The sequence below is a fragment of the Parasteatoda tepidariorum genome, chromosome 6, assembly GCF_043381705.1.
Source record: "Parasteatoda tepidariorum isolate YZ-2023 chromosome 6, CAS_Ptep_4.0, whole genome shotgun sequence".
Lineage (NCBI taxonomy): Eukaryota > Metazoa > Arthropoda > Arachnida > Araneae > Theridiidae > Parasteatoda > Parasteatoda tepidariorum.
The window spans coordinates 16916087-16939515 of record NC_092209.1 but is presented as its reverse complement, the minus strand read 5'-3'; the positions used below and the strand labels follow the sequence as shown (position 1 = coordinate 16939515).

The window sequence follows — 23429 nt, the reverse complement described above, 5'->3', positions numbered from 1 at the left end:
GAAAATCACGTGGTAGGATCCAGTTTTCCCTCATTCATTTCCGTATTGTTTTGGTTGTCATCAGCATAAAATTAACAACAGTCGTAAAGGTATTGTTTTCCTTTAAATATTTTTGTATCCCAAATTTAAACTTATTTTCCAGTACTGCTATTATTAGCGAGAATATTAAGTTAGGGTTGTAAACTCATCAAATTTGTTTGAGCTAGCATATATATATATATATATTTATAAAAAGTACAGTATCAGATGCATTTGATTAGTGATACCTAACATTTTTTCCTATGCACACCTTATAAATGCTCAGTGAATTTTCACTTGAACTAAAATTCCTCTAAAGCATGGTAAAATTGATTGTTTATTTAACAACAATACGTCGTAGCCATGCCATCAACAGTAGCTGCAGATTGTTTATAAATATCAATGAATCAAAAAATAAATAATTAAATAAAAATAATGAAATAAAAGATTTCTCAAAGTTGCCCATTTCAAACCAACAGTTATTAATTAGTAAGTTAAAAGTAACACAAGTTAGGCATCCCATAAGATGAAATTTTTCTTAAACCATTGATGCCTTGATAAATTTTTAAAAAAATTCTGATATATTGAATATTTTTAAAAAAATCTAATGGTGGCGAGGGCAAAAATTTATTCCCTTAAAAACCCCATTCAACCTTTCAAAAATGAAATTTTAAAGCAAATTTTTCATGGAAAAATGGACGGTTTCGTTTGATTTATTACTTGTTGTTCAGTTGTTACAATTACTTTTCTTGAAGAAGTAAGAATTATTTTGATCTATATATTTGATGACTAAAATAAACACTGTTCAGAAACTTACATTAGCTTAACCTTAATAGTACCTAAAGTAGAACTTTTACACGTAGATGAAAATTATACTTTAAGGCAATAAAAAATATTTTTAAAAAAAAAGTGTTCTAAAAAAATTATCAAACAGCGGCGGTCGCCATAGCAACGCATGCAATGACGACGCATGCGCACTGTTTACAATTACTCTTGAACACAGTTGAAAAGCGTGGTTACGTCCAAATAAATGCGCACGCCATCAAATCCAAAACAAAACCCATTTTGCCAATGGGTATTTTTTTTCTTTTTTTTTTTTACTTTTTATGAGAAACGATTTTTTTTTTAATCGTTATATATCATGAACGTTTTGGGGGAATTCCAGCTAGATTGTAACTAAATATTTTTTTTTTCATAATTACAGGTGTTTGTAAATTTCGTAAGGCAACAGTCTGATTCCTTACACACTGCAGAAGGAGAAAAAGAGTCATTTGTTATGGCGGAGGAAAATCTAGAAATATGTTGCACAAAATTGTGAACAAAGCGAAACCAATTTGTGTTAATAGCAATTTTAAGTTAAATAATGTAAGTTATAAGCATATTCTTACAATTATAAATTTGTTATGTTTAAATAGGTTTTGTTTGTTTTCCCTCTTCAAACATGTGAACAAAAATTTATTTCTCAGAAGTAAATTTTTTTTAAAAATTGAGTACAAAATTCAGGGTTAAAGTTTTCGTTTTCTGTCGTAGTTGTATTGAAAAATATTTTTATTTGTTGCCAATTTTTAAGACAATGCTTTTTTTTCCCGTCAAACTATGAAATAGAAATTTAATTGCTTTTAAGCTAAGTTTTATATTTTGTACAAAAAAACAATAATTTAAAATTATTGTTATGTAATTAATTATGTATTGTATGTAATTAATTTTCTTGCATAATAATGTTCGACAACATAATAATTGAAAATTAAATTATTCAAAAATGCAACCTTATAATTTAAGAAGAAAATTAAAATTGAAAGGCCCAGTACAAAAATCGGTTAGGTCCAAATATTTTATTATTTTTGTTTATTTTAAAACATTTTTGTTTGTGAACTATATAGCTGCAGAAATTAATACAGAATACTAAGCACGAATTTATAATCAACCTTTTCCTGTGTCCGTGTGGTAAAAAGGTGAGAGGGGAAATTTTGTACTGTTTGTCTACCCAAAGAACCACTTTCGAGGACAGTGCTCTAGATAACTGGCGAGGAAGGTTTTATAACAAACAAATGGTAGAACTACTGCATTTTTTAATTTCATTTAACTTTCACCAACAAATTAAGAATCCTTGTTATTACATCAACCCTTTCAATAGGTTATTATACAATTTTAAAAAAATGAAAATATTGAAAGTATTAATTGCTGTGTGAAATACATAAGTAAATTACACAATTGTGTGTATATATCATTGCGTGATCACAAATCTGTAATGACAGAAACAAAACAGATAATTCCTTTGATATATCCACAGCTCATTTTAATATTGCAAAATATTTCTTTCATTGACTCAATCGTTGAGCAAAGAAATATGCTAAGCACAAACTCATTATAATATATTTTAATGAGTTTATTCAACACAAAACATTCTTAAGTTATGTTGATGAAGTAAAAAGAAAATAATAATAAGCTCTTCTTAGAAAATAAGATTATTCAACTACTATTAAAAAAAAACATTATAATAAATTAAGATATTAAAAAAAACGAGTAATATAATTGAAAGAAGAACTATTCATATTTTAGACCCAAAAGCTACTAAGTATTTCCAAATCTTCCTAGGAACATAAACAAAAAAATTCTATGACTCAAGGATAACAAAAGAACAATAAACAAATATTCCCATAAATGCATTAACAAATATTCACTGTTTGTTTTTATTAAATATTTCATGGTAATCCAAATGAATTGTATATTTAAACAAAATATTGTTCTTCCATGAAAAAGTTGGGCAATTCAGAGAGAATTGTTTAAAATACCAGAAGAAAAGGTCAACTACCTAATTTATTACTAATTCTGGAACTAAATATTAAAGAGAATTTTGTTTGAATTAAATTCCAACTGTATTAAAAAATAGTTATTGATATCCTTATTTGAATGAGTATTTTCAAGATTGTGTAAGCGATTCCAAGAATATGTTATTGCTATAACAAAATGTGGTTTTGTATATTTCCTATGTAAATAAATAAAATTATTTTTGAAGATGTCATCTTTTTTTTTCTTCTAATAAACGCCTACTATGCCATATGTTATATTACTCAATCGTAACTTTTATTTAAATTCTGTTTTGAAATATATTTTGGATAAACTTACAAAAGTTACAAACTTACAATAGTTTGGACTTACAAAAATAAATTCCTAAATTCTAAAACATACTAGTTTTAAAAAAAATTGTTTCTTTAATTTTAAAGAGCTTTTGATGTATTAAAGTTTTATTTCATATAAACATTAGATTTTGTAACACGAAGTGACAAGAGAGGTTGTGATATTACCCAAATTCTTTAAGTAAACGAAATAGTTTTTCTGATCCTTTATAATAGTCCAATCTAAGATTAAATATTGCACAGATGAAAAATTCTTTAGTTTGTATGAGAAAAAAATTGTTTTGATCTTGACATTTTCTTCACTTGAATATGGTTCAAACTAAAGGTGTTCCAAAATTTGCACAAGATTTAAATTATGTTCAGTAAAGTGTAGTCAAGAAAGAGATCGAAGGAACAGAACACAGTTCAGGTTTATTGCAAATGGAACGCTATGTGAAAGAACACATTTTCAGTGTTGAGCAATGATTTACTTCCTGGTTTTGGTGATTCACAACAGAATACGCCCTCTGGGTTCTGAGACCGGTTCTATGACTTGACCCATTCCTCTCCACATCTTCTCAGTTGAATAGGAATGTACTACGATATTCTATTTCTTAATATTGTTCGTATTTACTTGTCAAAAATATTTTTTTAAATTTCCACGGCGTTTTCATTTTGAAGTATGTTCAACATAGTTTTCAGTTCCATATAGTTTCCCAACTTAAAAGTTTTTAATCTATTTGAAACTAAAGACACAAACTAACGTACTTCCTTCTCCTAAGACTCTCCACACGCTAAGGTGAAAGCATGCGAAGTGTTGCCATAGGTAGAGAGTTCTGCTCTACGCCACCTGTAGCCCATTTCGAACACCGATATCAGAATCAGCCGCCCAAATCATACAAAATCACGGTATGGCTTCTTTTTTTTATTTAGATTTTAAGGTTGGTGTTTTCAAACCCACAATCACCCAATGTTTTAAAAGAGGAATTGGGTACTTTATCAACGAAATTCAGCTACATTTATGCAAAATGGGTATTGAAAATTTTTCCAAGTTTGTTTATGAATCAGCAAAACCGTAACAGTTTAGTTACGATCAATGACCTGTTTGTTAGAGCACTGGGCTCATGTCCAAGAGGTCGTGGGTTCGATCCCCACCAATCAAAGACTCCCCGTGTAGTAAATGGTGACTGACGCATGTTAAATCTGTCGAGTCACAAAGTCCTCCATAGCAAATCAAACCTCTGGGGGTACCGATCCAGGTGTTTCCTTGTGTTCTGGATTGGTTCAAAATTACAAGGCTACGGAGTTTAACATTAGTAGTCGTAAACCCAAAATTAGGTTGGCTGTTATAAAATAAAATTTTAAAAAATTATCCTGTCAGCGATATGACCACGGACCATCCGTAATGGCCAATTATCCAATGTGACATTCCATAAATAACACTATACTTAAACCTTTATAAATCAATGAATTAAAAACTGCATAAATTTTGGGACAATCTGTATTAGAAATTGTTAAACTAATCATTACATAACTGAAATCTTTAGAGAAAAAGAAAAATTATGCACCTATTATGAGGTATGGACTGGTTCTAAAACTATTAGTTATAATTAGAAATAACCTAATTATTGACGTATTCGATACAATCTTAATGTACTTATTTTCATAGAAAAAAAATTATTTAAAAAGGCAAACTTGTTATTAGACAACCTAGTAACTCGGCCTGTAGAGTGTAATAAATAATAATCAGATCTATTAATCCAATTTTAAAAAGAAATTCTTTTCTATTTCTCAAAAACTGTTCAACCGATTCCGTACAAATATTCGAATTTCAAAGTTAAGGAACTTGGGAGTTCAATAGATAGAGAAATTTAGCATTGAATAGATCTGGATGGGGTATACTGACTGAGACGACCTTGGCCAGCAATCGGCTGTAGTGCCTAACAGGAAGTTAAAGTACATAGTGTTTAAATTATGTATACCTTACGATTCAAAATCTACCAGCTAAAACAAGCTTAACGATATGTTGAATGAGTCGGATGCAAAAATAATGTGTGAATTCAGCAGGCAAAAAGTAAACATGAGAAAAATTACTTTTCATGTTTATTGGGATTCTGAACTAACTCAGTCATTAAAAACATTCTCTACACTAACAAAAATAACTTAGCAAATGCGAAAGGAGAGCCAACGGATCAAGGTCAAAATCAGCTTTGCCAAACTGTGAAATAAAACATTATCTAAGTATAAAACAATAAAATAGAATGAATTCAAGGAATAATTTCCAGAAACTGAAGCAGAAATATACACTTGATGATATAAACACGTTTCGTTTCAACATCATTTGACATCGACGCTTCGAGAGCCCAAAAATGGGTCCCTTCAGGTGAGTCTTGAGAATGGGAGCCTATTTTTGAGCTCTTGACATGTTGTCTTTTACTACCATATTTCATATTTTTGAAGTAAATGAAATTTTATATCATCGACAATAATGAGGGGAGTTAAATTACTCTCTACTGTAGTATTCCCCTTGAAATGATAGTCCAGATGATTTCATTTTTATCTTAATTGCAGTCAAATTTTTATCACAAATTTTTTGAATCCATTAAGCTTTATTTTCTTTCCAAATTACAGTTACATAAAACATTAAAATAAGATCTACATCACAAGATGAACAAAAAAATCAAGAAATGTACTGATAAAATATTTTCTTTTAACTGACACAGCTTCTTGAAAGAATATGAATTCACTTACTATACTTCTCCTTTCTAGTGTTACATAAACCAATCAAAGATGATTATTTGTTGCTCTTCATCCTATTCAACCAATCAGATTTCTTAGGAACAGAGATGGGAAAGCACTAATATATCTAACAATGAATCAATCAATAAAATAACTATTTTAAATATTTACAGTTTAATTAATAAAATAACTATTTTAACCATTAATTTCAACCAAAATTGAGAACTATTTGAAACTAATCAATATTTTTAACAACCTGGTGTAGGAATCATGATCTTCCAAAGATGCAAATAGTTTAAGTTCAAGTGTATGGCACCTTCAGAAGTCTTAACATTCAAACTAATAAAATAATATAACTAATTCTTTTTAATATTTTCTCAAAATAAAAACGGCTAAGTTTAACAACTCATTGCTAAATAATGCTTTGAACAGTTTATTATCTTTTAATACATAAATTAATATCTTTTATAATAAATAATAGTACATATGGCAACCAAAAGCACGTTTTTATATTACAGCATGATACAAAATTGTAAATAATTTCATAATACAAAATATAGCAAATTAAAAAACAAAAAAAACCGAAGAAAACCAAGAAGTTTTTACTATCCGATATTTTATCACAAATAATTGCATAAGTTGTTCTGGTTCATTCTTTGCAAATTTACAATTCAAATCAACTTGTATAGTTAGTCTTTACAATCTGCTATGCCTCCAACAGTAATAGAAAAGGTTGCTTCATCTTCTGGTAGATCTGGGCTGCAAACATGTTACAGAAAAATATGAAATAAAAATGATTATTTATCTATTAAATAAAGTAACACACACTTAAAAATGCCAATGTGCAAAGCAAAGAAAAATATACAAACAGTATGTTGTAAGGACAATCTTATGTAAAATAGTGCATTAAGTGAGCAATTTGAGATTCTTTAATTTAAATTAAATTAACGCTTTGAATGAATAAATATTTTTATATATTTCTCAATAGATTATTTATGAGTGTATATTTCTGTCCTATGTTAATTTCCATCCAAAATATAGATGGCGCTGTAAACGTGAATTGAATTTAACTGCAGGACTGAGAGGTGAAGCAGCAGCGTATGTGTATGTGTAACAGATTCACGAGAGCGTCTGGAATGCTGGTACAAAATAAATAATTATTAAGTGAATACAGTACAATTATTGTGAGCTATAAATCTAACTAAATTGGTCCCCCTAAGAGGGATATATATTTTCCTAACAGCAAGTACTTCTCAAAAAACAAGTGCTTCAATCATTAAAACATTGATGTATCTCACTTTACAAACAAAATTTATATAGAACAAAACAGACATATCATCATGCAACATATCTCTAAAGATAATAGTAAAATTTAGAAACAGAATTTTGCTATTAATCCTTAGCGCTGCTAAAATCATTGATTACAGAAAAATACATTTTTAATAATAATAAATACAGAAAAAAAGGCTAGATTTATAAAAAGGATAGTTATAAGGTAAGTTTAAAGTAAAGCAGTATTAAAAAATGAACAATAAATCAAATGAGGACAGTAAATAATAAATTATTTCGCAATAAGTTTATATGAAATCATATTTAATTTTGTCTCATATATGTGAAGTTAAATAGTTTGTATGCGCTAACAAAATTGAAAACAAATACATTTATGTAAAAAAAAATAAAAAATTAGATTACATTTTAACAAAATGTATGAAAAAAACAAAAGAATTAAATAATTTAGAAGTAAACAAAAGATCAGACAATATAACTACAAAAAAAAAATTATAACTTCAGATGTAGAAAAAAAGATCTTTATTAAGTAAAATTTCAACAAAAAATTGTCAATGTAGTAAATAAGTTGGATAAATTTTAATTTCTTGCAAAGATATTTAAGCTTAAATGAAATTAAAGTATAAAAATTACCTATCATAAATTTTTGCAATCCGCATTTCTCCTTTTCCTTTTCGAAGCGAAATGCGAGTTGTAGACGCATGGGCCAGAATGTGGCCACCAATGGGTTTTTTGGGATCAGCTTGAAAACTTAAAAATAGAAAGAAAAAAAAACATAGAATCATTACAAAATTAATAAGCTATTACTTCAAATATTTTCTTAAACCGTTGGTCCTTATTTAAGGATTGTAGTTGGTTGTTTCTCTGTAAAAAACAAGCAATTTTTTAAAAAAATGCACATACAAAATTTAAGCAAGTGATTTAACACTTGAAAGGTCATATCCCTTTAAAACTGCTTATGTAGGGTATTCTGCAATCACCACCTTTAGTATATATTTCAAGCCTACCTTTGTCCGCAAATGAAGTTTAACAAGTATATACACTGAGGGTCATAAAATGAAACAATTATTATTAGATAAAAACATAAAATAAAACAGTCATAAAATATAAAAAAACTACTAATTTGCTTTTTAATTCATATTTGTTTCCTTGAGCAACCAAACAGGTTTTAATTTTTTTTCTTACTTCTTCCCACACAAGTGATTCAACTTATTTCCAAGGAAATTTTCTTTTTACTCTCATAAATATTGCTTTGCGACTCCTAATGTACATATTACTCAATTTCATTCTAAATAAGAATTTTAAAAACATGTAATGATAGCAACGATTATGAAACATCTTCCTATATAATTCTATGGTTAAATAAATGCAGTTATAATAAGATTTATAGTTATAATAAGAAAGAAACTCTTTTTTTATAATTTCATCAAAGAGTTTAGGTGCAAAATTAATTTAAAAACCTATATGCATATAAAGAAAAATAGAAATAATGCATATTGGGTTTTTAATCTTTTTCCGTCTGTTAATTTGTATGATTATTTTAAATATAGAAACAATGATGATTTCAATTGAAAATAAGCACAAAATGAGCACAATTAAAAATTGAAAATAAGCACAATTAAAAACTGAAATTGCTTTCATAGTTTGCAGAAAATGCTATTTTTATGTTTAAAATTGTAGAAAGAGTGATGCTTTGAAACTTGGTTCTTGGCTTAATAAACTTGATTCAAAAACTTGACTTAATAAACTTGATTAAAAAACATTTTGACCACTATTACATGTAAATATTTTTAACATTGATATGATCCATAAATTTGATCCAACAAATTTATGGATCATTTGATCCAAAATTTTTTAAAAAAATACATGCTTCCAATTGTTTATTTACTACCAGGACCGGATTAAGCTATAGGCACACTAGGCACGTGCCTAGGGCCTACGAAATTCAGGGGCCTACGAAAACCTTGGGAGAAAAAAAAATTTTGACAAAAATAATTTAGCTTTAGAAACAACAACTGTATTTTGCACAAAATTATGAAGATACAAATAAAAATATAATATTTTTCGGTAATAAATTATTTTGCAGAATCTTATGATCTAATATATTACTNGTTCGCATATTGGGTTTTTAATCTTTTTCCATCTGTTAATTTGTATGATTATTTTAAATATAGAAGCAATGATGATTTCAATTGAAAATAAGCACAAAATGAGCACAATTAAATATTGAAAATAAGCACAATTAAAAACTGAAACTGCTTTCATAGTTTGCAGAAAATGCTATTTTTATATTTAAAATTGTAGAAAGAGTGATGCTTTGAAACTTGGTTCTTGGCTTAATAAACTTAATTCAAAAACTTGACTTAATAAACTTGATTAAAAAACATTTTGACCACTATGACATGTAAATATTTTTAACATTGATATGATCCATAAATTTGATCCAACAAATTTATGGATCATTTGATCCAAATTTTTTTAAAAAAATACATGCTTCCAATTGTTTATTTACTACCATTAGGAAAAATATTTTACAAAAGACAAAAATTGTGAGGTTAATAAGCATGCGATGCATAGAATCTTTTTTAATGCAACTAATTATTCTCACAGTCATAATGGTTGAAACCATTTTTCAATAATATAGAATTTCAATTTTATTTTATTCATGCAGCTGGGTAAGGTTGCTGCAGTTCTTAAGAAAATAACAATAAATTTTTTACTTCTCATGCTTTAATGTACAAGAAAAATATCACAGTTCAAATTATATATTAATTTTGCATATTTCAAAACTGTTCATTTATTTTTTTAATTACTATTTATTATAATTTTTTTTCTTCTTTGCAATTTTTTGGATGAATTTTTACCTTTGTTTTTAAAATTTTGAACCAAAAACATCAAAATTAAAATACTAAATTCCATATGTTTAGTTTTAACTACAGCTATAACTATAACACATATTCTTAAAAAAAAGATTGGCTTTGTAATTCTGTAGAGACTGTGCTCAATTATGAAAATTTCACTACTAAAGTTTAGCAATAACTATGTATGATTGTTATTCTTTCAAATTATGCAACAAAGAATTGTTTTTTTAAAGCCAAAGAATGAAAAAAAATTTTTTAAATAAAATTTAAATCACCTCATTGAAGCTCCTGGATCAGATGTCATTTGATTGGTTATGAATACAGCAACATTGTATTCTGTAAAATAAAAGATCAGTAAATCAACAAAAAAGATGAAAGAAAAAAAAAGAAAGATAAAGAAAAAAAAATTATAAAATATTGATGTAATTACATTTTCCCCATTTAACTTGAAGACTATCATTAATAACATTTAAAATGGAATTTTATTTTTAAAACAAATGACATTCTAAAAATAATCACTGAAAAATCTTAAAAATTTTATGACATTAATTCCTACAGGGCAACAGGTAAAATGATAATTAAAAACAGTTTTAATTAATAGAAAAGTTAATGAAAACACAACTATTTTCACAATCAAATTAAAAACAAAAATATTTATTACTATTCAATTAATGTAAACATTTCTTCATCGATATTAACAGCCACAAATATATTACCAATCTATTTATAGAAATAATACAACAAAATTTTTCAATGATATAACCTATTTCTATTTGATAAAACTTCTACAGTTATTAACTCAAAATTTAATCACAAAAATTTCATAAAACTAATAACATAATTAGTAAAATATTAATCAAATAAGATCACTATCATGGCTTAAAAATTATATAAATAAATTATATGAATAAAAATTATATGAAAATCCATCTAATCATCGATCATTAATTATCATCATTAATTGTGATTAATACAGTAATGTAAAAAATTCTATTAAGAATTTAATTAATTTAAGACGAAATGTTGCCATGATTAAAATGAATAAAAAAATGAATCAAGGTTTAAAATTTAACTTTAAAAACTATAACATTTAAAAAATATATTGGCTTATTACACACGATTTCAAATTCGGTAATATGTATTATATTAATTGCATATCTTTAAATCTTATAAGGAATTTAACAAAAATTAATTAGTTTTCTCAGATACAGAAATCAATAAATATAAAATGCAATAAATTTAGTAAGACACATGAAATACTTTTAACCTACAAAAAATATGCTTGCACTATAAAATACTTTAAATTTTAAAATACTTTTAAGCCTTCAGATAGTTATAATGAAATACCTTCAGATAGTTTCTGCAATCTAGACATCATTTGAGCAAGTTTTTGTTGTCGATCAGCCAATTCACCACGACCACTAAAGTCAACTCTAAATAATGCCATTATTGAATCAATAACCTAAAAAAAGAAATAAAACTTGTTTTTGAATAACAACAATTTTTTAGTTAAGTTTAACAGCCATGTTAAAGCAACAACAAAAAATGATAATCATATAACAAATAAATAAAAAATATTGTAATTAGTATATTGTAATTAATAAACATAAATATTACTTCATCACAAAAAAATTAGAATTGAAGTTTTACAAATACAATTAGCAACTGTGTTAACATTTATTATTAACTGTATTACTAGATAAAAACCTTTCCTTTCAGCTTTTTCTTGTAAATTTTTTTTACTTATGTATTTTTTTTTTTTGGGGGGGGGGGCTTTTGGTCAATTCTTGTGCCAACTCAGACTGAATTTTTTTTTGCTAGAACAAATAAGTTTTTTCTTATGATATTCAATTGAGAAGCAATCAAGTATTTACACATTAGTACCCAAATTTCCCCAACTTTCACAAATAATTAAAATGTCATGAATCATTTATCAGACTGAACAAAAAATATAAGATATACAAACCAATAACTTATATACACCTCCTTCTTCATGAAACTTTAAAGCTACTAAATCCAAAATTTCCATTTGATGTTCACCTTAAGTATTAGAAAGAATCCTCAATAGAGTATATATTCATAACTAATTTCAAAAGAATAAAGCAAATAGTACAATGAAGAAGATTAACTTACTAAAATATTTTACTTTTAAAATGTGTATTAATTGAATGAAACATATTAGAAAAAAATTTTAATTAATGAAAATTATATAAAAAATTTTAATAAATTAAAATGAAAAAAAGTGGTAAAAAATACTAATTTATATGTTACATTTTCTGTTAGGTAAGCCTCAACCTGAAGTTGTCACAATTGTTAATATAGATGATTTAAAAAACAAAGTTTATAATACCAGCAACTTTGAAAAAACTGCTTAAAACTAAATTTCGCAAATAGATTAAATTTACTAATGTCTGAATTGAAAATAAATTCAAATATATTTTTTAAAAATATCTATCTTACTTGTAAATGCTCGTACATAGAGCACATTAGATAAGACTGCTTCATGATCAAGATTAAAACGATCTGCAATTTGCTTCAAACGATCGGGACGACTGGATTAGAATTGAGAAAAGTTTTGAATTCAAACATAATATAAAATACACACTTTAAATTATTCCCAACTTTAAAAGAAGAAAAAACTAGTACTTTAAATTGTTTTTTTCTTTCTTTTCACAAACTTTATCCCAAATAAAATTGAAAAGATTTGCATTAAATGAAGAAACAAATTTTAACAGTCAAAAAAAATTAAAAAGAGTATAGAAAACAATAAGTATACAGAAAATTAAAAAAAAAAGCATTTTTACAACAAATCAAAGGATACAAAGTGTTTTCAGTGTCTACAAACATAGCTTTACCACCAGTATAATTATTACCTCCAGGAAGCTGACAAGTCACTGAAAGTAAAAAAGCATGTTACTATGCAGTTATTTCTCATAAATATTCCAAAACAAATTGATATAAATGAATGATTTGTACAGTAAAATTTACTTGAGCAAGAAAAATTTATATAAATTTTAAAGTAATTATCTAAAATAATACTTATTAAATATGTTTAAAATTACATGAAGAAAAACAACAATTAGAAAATACAATTTACCACATAATGTATGTGAAAGTTGTGTCTTTCCAGTTCTAAACTCTCCAAAAGCTTCTGTGATTGCCATACTTTCAACTCCACCACCCATGAGCTTGCTGATATTTTTAAAAAAATCAAATGGAAAAAAAATAATGAAATTATATTTTGTATGCAAATATATACAAGTAAAAATAAATTTCCAAACAAACATTTTTTTAACTGTTTCAGTTATTAACTTTGCATATTCCATAATACAGAAAATGAAGTATTTTATTTTCTATTACTACCTGCAACAAAAATAAAAATAAAAAATTCATTCAGCTTCAATCCTTTAAAAATAAAATTATAAATTAAATACTTCAAAAAAAAAATTTCATCAAACATATTTATACAATATTTCATAGTTTATTCATTCAGTTACTACCATTTAAAAATGAAACTTCTAAATCAATACTCCATAAAAAAAAAAATAAAAAAAAAAATAAAAAATAAAAAAAAATAAAAAATTTAATCTAACATATTTATACAATCTTTCATAGTTAAAAATTATCATGGTTAAGTAATATTTGAACTAATTTTAAACATCTCAAAGACATTAAATTTGAAACTTTTTCTCTTATATTTATAAATAATCTAACTTAATATAAGAATATTTAAAGCAAGATATAAAAATTATCTATACATAATATAGTTAAAAACAGAAGTTTTAATTGATTGCATAAAAAAATTTTTAAAAAAAAAAGTAGTCAGCTAAGCATATTTCGAGCAAAATAAATATTTAACAAGTTAAAATAAATGGTTTTAAAACATACTTTTAGTATGAGTGTTAATAAATTAAATATGGAAAATAATATCAAATTCATAAAGAAATAATTTTAAAAAAAATTAAGCAATGATCTACATTTCAAAGATAAAACAAAATTAATCTTTACGAATCATAATATAAATTGTTTGCTTACCAAAAATTTTAATTTTTTTTTAAAAAAGTACTATTCATAGCAATTTATGTGTTCTAGAATTTCAGTAGTACTTTTACCATGTTATTTAATCAAATAAGAATTTAATTATTTATCAGACAGCATTAGAGATGCTTGAACATTATTCATCAACAGAATCTGAATTTAAATGAATAAAATTTATTTTATTTTCTGTAACAAAAACTATTATTGTCAACCAATATATCAAATTAATCATGTCAATCTATCTACCTGTCAACCTATCAAGTAAACTGATACCAGTTTGCTACAGTTCTTGAACTTATTATAATTCCTAAATGTTAGACTAATAAAAAATAAATTTAAAAAAACACATTAGCATATGAAATTTAAAAATTTTTTCAGTGTCATTTCAATTGAATGTAAACTTAACATTTTTACTACAGCCTGACAAGAAATATCTTAGATACCTATATACTATATTCAAAAAAAATTTCTAGATGACCATCTTTGGGTTTAATGCAGAGCTTTAAAAGTGTTAGAAAATCGTTCATGATTTGCCTACTGATGTTTTCTCCCTTTCCTTGCACACATATTGATACCAAAGTCTTATGAGGTTCAGTACAAATCCTTGTCTCCAAGACTAACTGAAAGGAAAATCTATTGAATTTGAGCTAGTCTGTTGTAAAAAATTCAGGAAAATAAACTTTGTACCATTTTGTGTGCCTTTAGCTCTGTGTGTGGGAGCAACATAATAGAAATGCAACTTATTTCCACATATATGTTTAGATACATACTTGATTCAATGCTCACTATTAAAAATTTTTAAAAAAAAATTTAAAATAATAAAATAAAAAGTTGTGGAAAATTAAAATACTTGTTGTTAAACCAAATTACTTCTTGTCATTCTGTTCATTTGCTCATTCACAAAATACTTTCTACATAAGAAAAAAAAAAGGAATATTCATTACTTAAGTACTTCACTTCCAGTACTAATTCTAAAAACTAGCTTCCGCCGTTGAGAAGCTTCCAAAGCAGTAAGAAAGGTAGCATTCTAGAAATGATGAGATAATATTGAAGTCATTTTGATGGAAAAACATAGACAAAATTTAGCATCAAACAATAAAAAACATAGTTTTTTTTTTTTTTACAAATTGTGGTGTAGGGCAAAATTAGCAGTTGCCACCAGCTACAAGGTAAATAGATTTAAAAAAGTGTGAATTAAAACAAATGCCTGTTAGTCGCCACCAGTTGATGACTTATTTTTAGTGGAATATGAATTTTCAATTTTTGAGCATTTAGAACTTTTAATTTTTGAAAAAGAATCCACTAGCTAGTAAGAAAATTTCCTAATTTTGCCATCAAAATTGTAGGTTTAATTCCAAAAAAATTCAGCAAAAAAGAAAGAAAAAAGAAAGGAGGCAAAACTCAAATCATAATAACATTAGTCACTACTAAAATATTTTAAAAAAATCAGTTATATTCAAAATAATCAAGCCAACACTTTGAAAACCATACAAATTATTAGAAACATTTCAATAAACCATCAATTACATTTATTTTTGCAACAGCTTCTTTGATTTTGTCAACTTTTGCTTCAGAGAGACCTTTTATTGCATTTAACTTTTTCTTTGTTGTCATTTGTAACCCCTAAAATAAAGATAAACAAAATGCCATACAATATTCTAAAACGCTAAACTTTTTAATACAAAAAATTTTTTAAAAAAAAAACTACAAACTTTAATTGTGCATATTCCAGACGTCTTCAATTTTTTTATGTCAGCAACATTCTGTAAAAAAATCTATTATTATTTCACAATAAATTTTGGAGCAATTATATTATTTAATTAATTGATTCATTAATTTCATAGAATATCCCTACTTTTTAATTTTTTCCCTTTAACTATAACTGGAGGAAGAGAAAACAATGTTATAAAGGATTAAAGTACAATATCTGATTTAGATTTCAGTTATTATTTGTCTAATAATCATTATTGATAAGCAGTATTGTTATTTTCACATCCAGTTTAAGAATATTCGCCTCAGTGTGAAATTGGAATTTAATTGCACTTCATTGGAATATATTGGAATAATTTTTTAGATTGCATATTTACTATAACTTAAGCATGTAAAGTAGTCTGTTAGTAATTGCTACACTTGGGGGAGCTAATTTTAACCTGTTTATTGATTCTACAACTTTGAAACAGAATAATATAAATTTGAATTTTAATTAAAATACTCATTCAGAAATTAGTAGAAATAAAAATTAGACAAACATACAATTCCATGTTCTTGCAGAAGATCAATATCTTGAAAAAATGATTCCTAGAAGGAGAAAAGATTTTTAAAAAAAATCAGATAATATCAAAGTTAACAATAGAGTCAAGAAATAAAATACATGCGTAATTTCAAAGATCACATATTTCTATAGGTCACCTACTCTGCATTCAATAAATTAAAAATAAACAATGTACTTAGTTAATTGGAAAATATATTATTTTTAAAAATTTAGAAAAAAATATAAGAAAACTATTAGATTAAGTTAAGATTTAATTGATTAAAAAAAGCATATAATTGGTCCCAACTGTCCTCTTTGTTGTACTGTTGTACTTTCAATTGATACCCTTTTTCAATTTCAAGTATATTAATCATTTCTTGGGATTACATCAAAAATTAATCCATTTTTTTATAAATATATAAATTTTTTTATAACAAAGACTATCAGAAAAATTATCATAGTTTCACCCATAATATAAGAACTATTTATAAGAACCCTGATATCCACATTCATCGATACATTTCTGACGATGTTACTTTATGATGTGAGAAACACTAGGTGGAATTTTGAAAATAAATATATACAATCATTTGAATGAATCCAATTGTATGGTAATGATTTTCTCATTTCAAAAGTCAATTTCTCTCAACTTTTATTCTAATTTTTGCCACTATTTTAATATTTCTAGGCACCCTAAATAAAAATAATGCAAAAACGAAAGAGAATTGCCAAAAAAGCCAACTTGGCATAAACAGACTTTGTCTTTTATTAATAAATTTTAAAAATAATTATAATTAATAACAGTTAATAAGAAATCATTTCCTTTTATTTATAAACAAGAAGTTCTCTCTCATTTTTAGCTTGTGCTATATTCAATATATGGCATCATAGCATACAGGTTAAATTTTCTCGCAATTAAAACACATGATAAATAATTTTGTGGAAAAATAATACTTATTACAAACCTAAGTATTTAAAACTAAGTACAAATTATTATTAAGTATAAAAAGAATTATCAAGAAAACGTAGCAAATAAAAATATTAGCTATAATTATGAGAACAGAGCATTTCAGTAAAATTATTTCTGATCTACATTCCATCTTTTAAAATACTACTATAATAGGTTTTAAAACGTGAAATTTCATTGAACACAACATTTTCTCAATGGGGGTTTGTGAACTACCAGTGGTTCAGGAAATACATTTAAGTGAACTGTAAAGAGTGTGGTAAAAGAAAATTACATAAGTTATTTAAATTATTACAAAATTGATTTTAAAATGCATGCGACTCTAAATCAAAATTTTAGTCATTTGAAAAAAAGGAGTGTAAAAAATAGAAGATATACTTGTCTTCCCAAATATACATACATGGAAAAATATATCAAGTTCCCCCATCCCAAAAAAGGAAGGGAAGGTTGGGAAGGGAAGTTGTCTAAGTTCTAAATTCTTTCTAGAAATGCATAGAGTAGAAATTTGGTCTGAGGCCAAATATTCGGCATTTAAGCCTTTGAATAATGCTGGAAGTGTTGCACATTTAATATTACCTGCGAACCTGAGTTACAGAGGCTAACAACATTACCCAGGCCACACTGTCACATAGGATGGGCCAAATTCAAGCATCACATAACAGAGGGCAAAGACATCCATACCCTTAAGTGGAATTGACTTTGCAGTCAGATACCCTGACCACTCAGCCATCTGCCAAGCAGCTGAGGGGGTATGACAGCATGTCTTAAAGAAGAATGAAAATGTGGTTTATGATTTCAGCAGAGTTGAAACCACTGATTTAAAGCAACCACCCTTATTATTATTATAAGGTACATACAAAGACATTGGATTAATATAGATATTGGAGATAATAATAAAGATATTGGAGATAATAGTAAAAAATTAAAAGTTTTCCTAGAAAAAAAACCATTCTAAAAAAAACTTTCAAAAAATTGAGCTGTTAACTTTTATGGTCATTAGGATGAAATTAACCAAGGTTTTCCCCATATTATTCAATGAAAATGCAGTGTGTGCGATATAAGGATATTCGCAAGTGATTTCGCCCAGGAAATCAGTGCTTAGAAAGTTAACATACTTCTTCCTCCTCAAATGCTTCTTCATCTAGAGCTTGTTCTTCATATTGCATTTTCTCTGATATTTTTTTTTAACTAGAAGAAAAAAGCAATAAATTTGTGTAAAATATTTATGCATAAAATACACTCTGATTCAGCTTCTCCAACATTAAATTAGTTCCCATAAAAGCCTTTATTAGATACTCTATTTAAATACTTTTTATTTTAATGTTAAAAAAATACAATAAAAGATCCAAGTTATACTTTTTTAACAACAAAAGAAAAAACAGAAACTCGCAATCCTTATTTAGATTACAATATAGTGATTGTCTTCAAAAATGAATTATTAAAATCCATTAAAAAACTTAAACATTTTTATCTAAAAACCCAGAGAAATTTAATTTAAAATGAATTTAAATTTAGGGCACAAATTTCTTGCTAAAATAATAACATGTAAAACAAAGGTACATAAAAAAAATGCAACATTCTCCTTAGTATATCAACATTAATGATGCAGAATCGGAGCTAAGTGATAAGAGCTATATGGTAATAGATACCAATTATAAATTGTTCATTACTAAGAACAAAAGGATTGTTACAAAAGATAGTTAGATAGTTCTTAATATGCAAGTAAAAAATTAATCAAATTTCCTTTCTTTGCATAAAAATTTTATAAATTTATCTATTCAATAAATTAAATATTTATAAATTTGTTGTTTTCGAAGCAACAGTAAATATTTTAAATAAATATTGAAAATTAAAAATAAATTACTGATTTACTAGCCTTTAAACTAGTGTTTGGTTGATTGCGTACAAAAAAAAAGTCTACTAACTGTTTTCTGATAATAGCTAATAAGTTAGATTTTGCTTTCTAAATAAATAAATAAAAGAAGAAAGTTTGTTTTGTTATTTATTATCTTATTACAATAACAACTTGTAACTTGAATAATTAATCAAATTTAGTTATATACTTTATATTAGTAGAAATTATATATTAAGTTATTCTATAATAAATATGAATTTTAAATGCGAAAACATAACAGTTATAGTATTTTAATAAGTTTATAACATGCTTTAAAACTATTTATGAGCTAATTCTCATTATTTTGGAAACCATATGACTAAAATGTAGCTTTTCTTCACAAGAATTTAAAATACTAAAATCCAACTGGAATACATGAGCAAAAGATGAAAAACATTATGATTCTCTTTAACAAGTAGGTATAATCAATATATAAGGATGTAGGTCAAATGTATGACTTTTTGGTACTTCTCTATTGGTTATAAAATCACCAATACAAAGACACTGAAAACAAGTAAATTCAACTTTTTTTTTTTAATTGAAGGTTATTCAAAAAAAAAACTAATTAAAATCGATAAATTTTCTTACGCCAGCAAAATGCAAATGTACAGATTTCACAAAATAAAATTTTTAATTTTTTGATAAAAACAGCAGTTTCAGAAAATAGTTTTTTTTAAAAAGCAAATTTTGAAATTTTCCTCTCTGCCTTTTAAAACTTTGTGGTACAATTGTCTCTTTTTTATGAGTTAGCAGTAGAAAATGATTGCATGCTATAAATTTATGTTTGAATACATATTTCTTTTTTTCATTGCTAAAAATCTTCGTCTTAATTTATACTTAAAAATATTTAATTTTTACAACTACTCAGTACTAACTGAGTACAACGTCAAAACTTGTCTGAATATGTTAATATTAAAAATCTGTTATTTTATCCCAGTATACTGTTATCTCAATATGCTAAGTGTGATGAGTACTTGGTAAAATACTAATTAAAATTATATTGTGTACATGTTGTGTTGATTTCTTAATTTTCAAAAAATAGGTACCTTTTAAAAAAACCTAGATAGACCCTTGCCTTTGTATGTGACAAGAAAAATAAACATGACTTAATATTTAGAACTTTTGCAGCATATTCTAACAATAAAATAGTTTACTAAATTGGGCTATGGTTCTATACTAATTAAGCATATTATTTCTTTACTCAAAATTTAAATAGGAATATCCATTATCATAAATTTTAAAAAAATCTAAGCGAGAATTAATTCATTCGTTAAAAGAAGTTTACATAATTATAATTACTAAAAATACTATTCTGTTACAGATATTCTCAAAAAATATTAAACTCTTACTTATTGTTTCTGACTACCTAAAGCAGTTATGACATGGCTATGTTGGCTCACCTTTTTTACAGACAGGAAAATAAATTTTATTTTTTAAAAAAAAATAGCATAAAAATATTAATACAATTAGCTTTAAAAAATAAACATCTTTTATTTATAATTCTTTTTATAATATAAAAGAAAATGTGATAAAACTGATATATGTTCAAATATTTACTTCTTTTCTCTTTTTATACATCATCTTATTTCAAAACTAAAATTGGATTCACATATGTGTATATAGGTGTTTGTATAAACATGGACAGATTAAAATGATAAAAAAAAAGAAAAAAATTTAAAAAGTTGAAGTAATTTTTATAAAGTAAACCTGCACTGTTAAGTAAATTCCTTCTTACGATAGAAACTTTGGTAGCTAAACAAAATTTATTTTGATTAGACCTAATATTAATAAACAAAGATAAGAAAGATACATTAAATTACAGACAGTGGCATATATGAAATCTGAACAAAAATAATGAAACCAAATTTCATAAGTTCTAAAATTCACTAATCAATATAAACATTTGGCAAATTTCTTTGTTTATAATAAAATTTCATGTATTTCAGAATTTCTAATAAACTTGTTAATCTTAATAATAGCCACTTAATTATTTTCTTTCAAAAATTATAATAAAAACAATAATGTTATCATTAAAATATTTCTAACTGGTAATAAAACCTTCTCTAAAATAAAAAAATCTCTGCTGTAAATTTAAAACTAAATGTTAAAAAAAAATTATTTGTCTGGTAATGTTCAATATATTCTTAAAAACTGAGAAAATTATACTCAACACCACTGAAAAATGATAACGAGATTTAATGAAGATTTCAATACATAAGTTACATGATATAAAGTAGAAAATTGTTGATCATGAGCTTGTGACAATGCAATAAATGCTAAGTTGTAACTATTCTCTCACTAGATAATCATAAAACAATTCAAACCAGTCACCAAAATAAGCACAATCACGTGTAATAAAAAGTGGATTTAAATATAACAAAAAGTTTAGTGATTTTGAATGAATTAATTTTTGGTCCTTGCATATGAAATATAAATATGAGCAGTCTTATGTTCAATGGCTTTTAAGAATGTCTATGAGTATTGTTTAGTTGTAATTCATTACATTTAAGAATAGGGAAATTAAAGTTCATCGTGGCTTTCAGCATCATTTGCATCCTCACTGGCATCTGGAGAATCAGGCTCATCTAATTCATTATCTTCTTCTTCCTCTTCATCATCATCCGTCTTCTTTACAGTGGCCTTCCTTTCTTCTTCATCTTGCTTTTCCTTCATCTTTTTCTCAGCTTCTTTAATAGCACCCCACGTATCTTGGCCATGCTTTTCAGCTTCACTTTCATCATCAGTAATCAGAACATTGTCAAAAATTGTTCCAGACTTTACTTGCCAGAGATCAAATCCAATTCCACAAACTTCATCATATTTGTAAAGGAATGGATCAGGTGCATATTCAGGATTATCAATCTCAGGGTGTACCCAGGGTCCTTTATAGTTAGGATTATCCAGTTGTCTAGGTTTCCATTCACCCTTGAAAGCTGGATTATTGATCTGTGGGGGTTCCCATTCACCATCCATCTCATCATCCCAATCTTCAGGTTTCACAGCATCGGGATCTGGAATGTATTCAGGCTGTTCCCAATCTTCTGGTTTCTTATCTTCAGGATCTTCAATTTTAGGATTGTCATCCCAATCCTCTGGTTTCTTGGCTTCAGGATCTTTTATTTTCTTTGGTGGAAGAAAATCCCAGTCTTTCTCAAGCTCACCACTTTCTACTTTTTCATTATCGATCTTAACAATGTAGGTATTATCAGGTTTAACGATCAAAGTGTATAAATGGGTATACACATCGTCCTTGCATCTGATCTCTTTGTTGATCAAAAGATTCTTGCCTTTATAATTAAAGATTACGTGTACCTTTTTAGTAACTGGTCCACAAATATCGGGTCCAAACATAATAAGATAAGGTGTTTCCCCATGCATATCAGTCTGTTTTAAGCTACAGTCAAATATTTTGGCATAGCCACCGCCGCAATCAATGCTCTGTTCATGTTTGACAGTAAACTGGATCACTAATGTGTTGTCCTTATTGCTGAACGGTTCAAATTTCGTAGATAAGCCATAATGTCTAGCATCTTCAGAAGTCTGTATACCTTTGCTAATTTCAGGATCACCATAGAATTTACCATGAGTTAGGACAAATTTTCCCCATTCTTTTCCAGAATGTTCGGATTGAGTCCACTTTTTCTCCCACGTATCATCCGAAAATTCTTCCACGAAATACTGTTTGGCATGAGTTTCAAAATACAACAGAGAGATTACTAAAATTATTAACCTCATAGCGAATGCAGTAATAATAATATACCGCGATCACTGATCAGCAGTTAATTTTACAACCTAATAGCCACACAAAGTGAAACAGATACTGCACAATCACAAACGCCGACGATGCATTAGCGTTGTATATCACAGTGACAGTTAAAATATAGAAATATTTTAATTAAAAGAAAAAAATAATATTCTACAGTGTTTTTATTTTATTTTAATCAATTTAATTATTTTAGTTACAAACGTCAATAAAAAGAGAAAGTAGAAATGATTAATTTATTTTATCGAATTTAATTTATTTCTTGCCGAAACTTCGTAAATAGATAGCGTTATCTTGCGAGGAAAAAGTAAAGCTTTAGAAAAGGTCTTGATGAGTACAAAGCAAGCACATTCATAAGTCCCATAATGAACTGATCGTTAAAAAACCATTCTCAACTACTGTATTTCGCACAATTTCAATCACAGCTGAAAAAAATGAACCTGATTAAAGAGTATTTACGGCAGAAAATATTTTTCATCACTTTAGTTCTCATTC

At 26.3% G+C, this 23429-nt stretch overlaps 3 protein-coding genes across 4 annotated transcripts in view; 1 reads left to right on the top strand and 2 right to left on the bottom strand.

Annotated features, from left to right (window-relative positions):
* LOC107441908 (uncharacterized) overlaps window positions 1-3038 on the top strand; it is a 208420-nt gene extending 205382 nt beyond the window's left edge. Inside the window, exon 78 of the mRNA XM_071181726.1 lies at window positions 1223-3038. Within this exon, the coding sequence (XP_071037827.1) occupies window positions 1223-1336 (114 nt within the window). The 3' untranslated portion in view covers window positions 1337-3038. The remainder of the gene's footprint in view (window positions 1-1222) is intronic.
* A 30-nt stretch (window positions 3039-3068) lies between these two features.
* LOC107441913 (meiotic recombination protein DMC1/LIM15 homolog) lies at window positions 3069-21218 on the bottom strand. Of its 2 annotated transcripts, XM_016055321.3 has the most exons (13): window positions 18393-21218; window positions 16313-16357; window positions 15772-15822; window positions 15587-15682; window positions 15004-15086; window positions 13119-13213; window positions 12843-12915; window positions 12482-12573; window positions 11988-12061; window positions 11369-11483; window positions 10297-10357; window positions 7794-7910; window positions 3069-6632 (listed from the first exon to the last, which is right to left on the bottom strand). In XM_016055321.3, the coding sequence occupies exons 1-13, from the start codon at window positions 18441-18443 to the stop codon at window positions 6563-6565; spliced, it is 1023 nt and encodes a 340-aa protein (XP_015910807.1). In that variant the 5' UTR covers window positions 18444-21218; the 3' UTR covers window positions 3069-6562. The 2 variants fall into 2 exon arrangements, with proteins under 2 accessions (XP_015910807.1, XP_071038139.1); XM_071182038.1 differs by lacking the exon at window positions 12482-12573 and having other exon boundaries at window positions 12895-12915.
* Window positions 21219-21347: 129 nt separating this feature from the next.
* On the bottom strand, window positions 21348-23048 carry LOC107441912 (calreticulin). The gene has a single exon (XM_016055320.3). The coding sequence runs from the start codon at window positions 22904-22906 to the stop codon at window positions 21692-21694; it is 1215 nt and encodes a 404-aa protein (XP_015910806.2). The 5' UTR covers window positions 22907-23048; the 3' UTR covers window positions 21348-21691.
* Between the last annotated feature and the right edge of the window lie 381 nt (window positions 23049-23429).